This window comes from Dioscorea cayenensis, chromosome 11 (genome assembly GCF_009730915.1).
Source record: "Dioscorea cayenensis subsp. rotundata cultivar TDr96_F1 chromosome 11, TDr96_F1_v2_PseudoChromosome.rev07_lg8_w22 25.fasta, whole genome shotgun sequence".
NCBI classification, from domain to species: domain Eukaryota; kingdom Viridiplantae; phylum Streptophyta; class Magnoliopsida; order Dioscoreales; family Dioscoreaceae; genus Dioscorea; species Dioscorea cayenensis.
The window spans coordinates 13,844,889-13,851,456 of NC_052481.1; the positions used below are offsets into that span (position 1 = coordinate 13,844,889).

Genomic DNA, 6,568 nt, shown 5'->3' on the forward strand with positions numbered 1-6,568 from the left:
CATCTGTTTCACCGCCACCATTTTTTGTTGTTTTCTTGGATGGTTTTTGGGTTTTTAATGCTCCAATTAGGGTTTGGAGAAATTGATCTTACGCTTCTTCTTTCGGAGGCGATCATGGCGGCGACATCGGCAAGCCTTCCACGATTCACTTACGGAGACAGAGAATAGAGATTGGTGAGGATGGTGAGGGGTGAAGATCATATCTTCTTCTCTTGGTTTTTAGTTTTATTTTATTGTTGAGAGATTGTTTTTTGCATAAAGATTGTTTCTTGAATTGCATTTTCTATTATAATGAGAGATCATCCATAACTATTACATTTTCTTTATGAGGCCTAGTTTAGTTTTATTAAACGAAATTAAACCTAAAAAAAACACACTTAAATCTTTTATAGGTTTCCAAATTTAAGCCTCTTGTTTTATTACAAACACTAAAATGGACTGTTGTACATCAAGAAATGAGGAAAAGAATCACTTTACAAATTTAATTGAAGAGGTTTCCTGCATTAACTAGCATGCTTCTTGTCTTGTTCCAGGAGATGCCGAACTCCCTTAGGCGGATAGTGCCATATTTTTACGATCCTTCAAAGCTGTATCCCAATTTAGCGAATTTGTCATCCACTCTATTGCATCTTCGAAGACGTGAGTCATTATCTAGATTTGTGAACTTCGATGCAATTAGATCTATTTCTTTAGCTTGCTTTTGAATCTTCTTTTGCTTTGATTACTGACCTTCATTTTTCAAATGGTCTATCACATTCTTAGCATCACCTTCAATCACCAAGTGCACCCAATTATTATTCAAAGCTATCTTGAGGCCTTCTTTTGCAGAGACAAACTCGAGCTCTCGAGATGGTAGCATTACGCATCGGTGCAGCATATCCCAAAAGAAAGAGGCCATCGAGTCTCCGAAAACCCCACCAATTGCAGCAATTTTTAGTCTTGGGTCGTGAAGAAGCATCAAAATTGAGTTTAATATATCCTTCATTGGGTTTACGCGAGTTGTTTGGATTCTTTGCGGTTTCTTTGTGATAGCGAGTGCCTTTGCAATGAGCGAGCAAACTCTTGAGAGGAAAGCAGGATCCCCTTATCATTCTATACTTTCAAATGTGATGCAATCACGAGGATCAATTGATTGTCCAGCTGCTAACCTTCAATTTATCATGAAACAAAGATGGAGAGAAGGAGGACAAAAGCAACAGTGGAGACAAGAGATTAAAGAGAGGACATTGGATAGCTTCATTCAAAGATCTGAAAAAGAAATGCATTTATTTTTATAAGGCTGAAGAGAAAGCAGTTATAACGATCACGCTGACATGGCACAAGTTGTCTCGGAACTTATCCAACTTAGCGTCCACATCAGTGGTTGCTACATGTGTAGGATAGTCTAAATTAACTTGGTTTTATCAAGGAATTCAACATAGGCCTAACACAAACAAGAGTAGGAAAAAAACTAGATGGTTAAAATGAAAAACCCTGATCTATGATGATAAGTGTGTCACCAGGCGGATAAACTTTTTTTATCCACTTGAAGAAGGACTCTTGCATTCTCCGGGCATTCTCTCGATACTATCGGGCACTAAGGTACTACCGATAAGATGTAGCAATCCAAAAGAAATATCAAGAGTATCATCATTATTATCATGATGCATTTCTCCACCTTGTGAAAAATGAACACGAAGCGACCAAGTTATCAAATAATCTAGAAATGCATGGTATAAATTAAGGTCCCATAAAAGGTGGATTGATGAAACTTTATTGGTATACTTAAGCATGAGGGCTAGTGAATCATGTATTTGCCATTTTGTTAAATTTCGTGATGCATATTCCAATTGATTTGCACCAAATCCTCGTGCGGTTAATTAGGTGACCAGACCATCGACATTCCATAAAATGATAAATAGCAAACATTTAATTTACCTTCAATAACATTGTTTATTATGTTATTATTATAATCTGTGTTTTGAGGATGTTTCATTTGTCCGAGCACCTCATCTAATGCTACATGTGATGAAGAGACTTTATCACCGGATTCTCTAATTCAAGTTAAAAATATTTTAACAACTGTACTAAATGACTTGAATGTTAAATGTTGTTATATTAAAGCTCAATCAAGTGATTACCTGGAACATGGAGAAATCTCAACAAGGCCTTGCCTCAAGAAAAGGATGAGATGCATTATACGGTTGAGCCAATTCATTGAATGAATATTGTCACGTCCCAGCCCCACAGCCGGGCCCGAGGACAGATCGGCCGCATCCAATGGGACTGGGCCCCACTGGGTGCAAGGCCTCAGCTAAAACCCTGGTCAGAGTCAACCCTAACAAACAGATATGAACAGAACACAAAAGCACAAATAGGATACTGGAAACTGAAATACTACAAGTACGGACTTTAGCAGCCCTACAGAATACAAATACAACCCAACAGTTTGCAAATTACAAATACATTCAGAGTACAAGCCTTACACTCACAAAAGGGAAATAACAAGATACTGATAACGTAGACAATACGACTCTCTGACACCCCCCAGTCCTAAACTTGATCTTCTCCTGCGAGAACAGAATACACATAGTGCATGAGCCACAAGGGCCTAGTAGGATCGCAGAAAAACAACAGATATAGCAGATATTGCAGAATAATAGCTCATGCTTCATACAGTACGTGAAAAATACGCAGAATCTTTGGAATAGTCCAAAAAAACCACGAAAAACACGCAGAAATACATCTCCATGGCTAATAACGAAATCAACAGCGACGAGGTCGGATCTTCGACTATGAAGTCGGAGCGAGCGAGCGAGCAGTAATATTACATGCCGTAGCGGATCTTCGACCGCGATCGGGGGTAGCGCTACTACTGAAAAACATGTGCACATGGCTGGGGCTTGCTCCTCCCTAGTCGGGTGAGCCGGGGAATGGAGATGTACAAAAAGCTGCAAAATACAGGATACAAATAACAGAAATACCGAATAAATAATGCAATAATAAAATAAATAAATAAATGAAAATATTAAACAATGCAATAATTAAATAATGATTATTGCCAGAAATACGGAATTATACAGTGCGAGAGCCTACCTGGCTCCGAGCTACAGAGTTGGGTTCACCAAGTCCCGCGAACCACAGCCCGGTATGGATCTACCCAGACAGAATAATCTAACTTAGGTTACAAATCTCGGGCCGGGCCTAAATTACAACTATAGCTCAAGCTAATTCAACAAATAAAAGAGTTCATAGCTAGCATGACAATAGAACAACCATGCACATAAATATAAACACATGAAAATAGCATGAACATAAATGATCAAACAAAAGCCAGGCTCATTTTAAGAAAATTAACTAATTGAACCAACAAAAACCCATGCTGCAGGTTTAAAAGAGTTTAAAGAAAAACTTAAGGTCAGACAAACCCTTCTAACTGCAAGATTAACTATATAAAATAATCATAAGGAAAACAAAAGGTTAAAGAAAGGGTTTAAGCTCTAGTTGAAAGATTACATCTCAAATTAAAACCGTATGAATATATATATATATATATATATAGATTTTCAGAAAATAACACATGAAGCTATTGCCATTGAACTAAATACATATACAACTGTAATCGAGACTTAAGGATATAACCCATTAATCAGTTGAGAAAACAAAATTGAAATAATAATAATAAAATATAAATTCCTAAGCACTCAGGATTATGAAATTCTGCAGAAGCATTATGCTTAAAACGATTTCAACATGGGTTTAGTTACACTAAGCAAGATTAACAAGGATTAGCTTTACTTAGTGGGTTAAGCTATAAATTCCCAATTTTGATTTAAGAATACAACAACCTACAAGCACAAATACAATACTCAAACATAAAACAAGCTGGTAAGTATACACCTGAATTGCAACCCAAAATATACAAGCATAAGTTTAAGGTCATCAACAAAGCATGAGAAAGGCAGCATGCTATAACACATAAAGATCAACATGCTCAAAACAAGGAGACAAACATTAAGACACACTATCATTAAACCAACTTAAGACATCAGACATGAAGTACAAGAAAAACTCCAAGCAAGCCAGAAGCATGCTGTTCTCCATCAAGCTTCAATCACGAGCAAGAATCACCTACCTCTAATCTCTCCGAGGATCCGCCGGTGAAGAGAATCTCCCTCCAACTCCAAGCTTTAAGAGAAGAAAAAGCTGGAATTTCTGCCTCCTGAAGATGCCAATCAGCAAGCAAGCTTGAGCTGCTCCCATTAAAACTAAACAAAACACCACAAGCCAATAATTCACTCATCAAGATCTGGTTTTTAAGGGCAAAGAGACAAACAATGGGGGCCCACTCACCAAAAGCTCAGTCAACCCGTCAAAGCTAGGAAAAAAACAAACATTACAAATATATAGTTCTTACAAAATAGGAGACGTGGCTTTAAAATCCAAGGAACCAGGTTATAAAGAATAACAGAAAATTCACAAAATGAGTACATCTATATGGTCATTGAAAGCATGCCTTATAGTATTGTCTGAATAAATTGAATTAGAATGATCGAAAAAGCATCGCTCACAGTCATCATTTACCTTAACTTCAAAGGTGATGCCATCTTAAGGTTGCCCACAGCACAAAGTCATGTCAAGACTAAAGCAATCTATATAACCAAATTTGTTGTCCTTGAAAGTTGTAGTATAAAGTGTTCTCTGAGAATTTATCAGACATGGTTTTGAAACTTCTCTCCATTCCGTCAGACTTTCCAAAGTCATATATTCTTGAAGGTCATTGATTTGGCATCAAAATTGTATGTATATGCAAAATCATCAAACAGTGTTCTCCCAAATGAATAATATATTATTCTTTGTTGGAATGAAGTTGGAGGTGGAGATTGGAGATTGAATGTATTGTCGTTGTCGATGAGATGAAGCTGAAGATGTGTATATATATTTGCTTGTGGTTTTCGTTTATGGATATTTGTAGTTATTGGAGTTTGATATTGTTTGGTTAGTTGAATTGGGAATGAAAAAGAGTGAGGGAAATGGATGGATGAGATGGCTGGATCTTTAGATATGGTATAAGTTCGAGGCATGTTAGTGTGGGTGTTACGTGTTAAGTTATGGGTATTATGGTCTTTTTTTAGGGATAGCTTTATATATATGCCCTGTAAGAAAGAAGGGAAAAGTCGTGAGATGGATAATGAATGAAATCGAGTGTGTATTATTTGGGTTTTTTTCGGATTGTGTTTTTCTCCGTGCTTTCTCCGAGTTTGTTTTCGGATTGATCACTAACTTTTTCTAGTTCATTCACATCGGAGAATCAACATATATATGGGGATCCAATTTACATTTCTGTCTCACGGGATACATAATTGGAGCCATTTCCCCATAGTAGCGTGGTTAAACCACTATGAAAGCTACTCTTCTTCGTGACGCTTGAATATTTGGAGGTTTATACTCATTAGCAGGTGCCCCTTCTCCATTGCGACCATTGCCAGACCTTCAAAGCTCCCATGTCTCACAATGGCAATCTCCAAGCAACCTAAAATCCACCAGCTCTCCTCACCTTAAAAACAATCCCCAAACAAGCTTCAATCATATGCACGGGCAAAAGTAGTGGAGCTTTGATTCCTCATTTCCAATTACTTCTAGAAATGCATTATTTGGATGGGGCTTGGAAAACTAGTTGAAGAGTACAATTTTTCGTGAATTGAAGGATTGGTGATTGCTTATATATTAATAGTGACTTTTCAATGTTTTGGAGTTGATATTCATTATAATCATACCCAACAGATCATGTGTTTGTTACTACCAATGACCTAATGTTTCAGTTTTCATTGGATGTTGAAGAATAAAATCTGAATCTTAATTGTAGGACTAATGTAAAAACTCTATTAATGAATGGAAGTTAAAATAGTTACCTAGCCGAGAAATTAAACGACAAAGTGTAACAAAAGTATCACAAGATTTAAAATTAGGGATGGCAATGGGGCGGGGCGGGGGCGGGGCATTCCTCTACCATCCCCGCCTCGCATGGTAATAAGCAGGGCACCGGCGGGGGCGGGGCCGGGGCGGGGCACTATTCCCGTCCCGTTTTTTGTTTTTCGTTAATCTCCCGCCTTGCTTATAGTTATAAGTAAGTATTTAAAATTCTTAAAAACATTTATAAAATAGATTTATTTTATAAAACATATATTTTTAAAGACAACTCATAAGAAATTTATTGAAAATTTTTAAAAAAATTCACTTACCCTATACATTATACAATATTTATAATAAATTAAATTATTATCGAGGCGGGCCGGGGCGGGGCAAGCAAATACCAAACCCGCCCCGCCCCGCTCAAAATCGGGGCAGATCGGGGCGGATCAGAGCGGGAACTTTGGGGCGGATCGGGTTTTGCCATCCCTGTTTAAAACCATAACATATATATTAATTAAGAGAACTTAAAAAAATTAGCAATAATTAACCTCTTACCTTGGTCGCACAAGCTTGAACATTATTGAGTATCAACTCTTTGAAAACTCTTGGCAAGTCAAACAAAACAACACTTTAGTGCAAAGAATTGTAGACATTTTGCGACAAACGCTTTATATCC

At 37.3% G+C, this 6,568-nt stretch overlaps 1 protein-coding gene across 1 annotated transcript; it reads right to left on the reverse strand.

Annotated features, from left to right (window-relative positions):
- Positions 1-2,331: 2,331 nt before the first annotated feature.
- On the reverse strand, positions 2,332-4,586 carry LOC120271625. The gene is made up of 4 exons (XM_039278299.1): positions 4,564-4,586; positions 4,115-4,247; positions 3,076-3,135; positions 2,332-2,549 (listed from the first exon to the last, which is right to left on the reverse strand). The coding sequence occupies exons 1-4, from the start codon at positions 4,584-4,586 to the stop codon at positions 2,448-2,450; spliced, it is 318 nt and encodes a 105-aa protein (XP_039134233.1). The 3' UTR covers positions 2,332-2,447.
- Positions 4,587-6,568: the final 1,982 nt, after the last annotated feature.

Excerpts from the sequence above, each read along its gene's own strand:
- LOC120271625 (XM_039278299.1), bottom strand. The coding sequence starts at position 4,586 with ATGGCATCACCTTTGAAGTTAAG. Across the intron at positions 4,248-4,563 it reads GCATCACCTTTGAAGTTAAG|TTTTAATGGGAGCAGCTCAA; the intron begins GTAAATGATGAC and ends TGTTTTGTTTAG. Across the intron at positions 2,550-3,075 it reads ACTCTGTAGCTCGGAGCCAG|GAGAAGATCAAGTTTAGGAC; the intron begins GTAGGCTCTCGC and ends CTGTTCTCGCAG.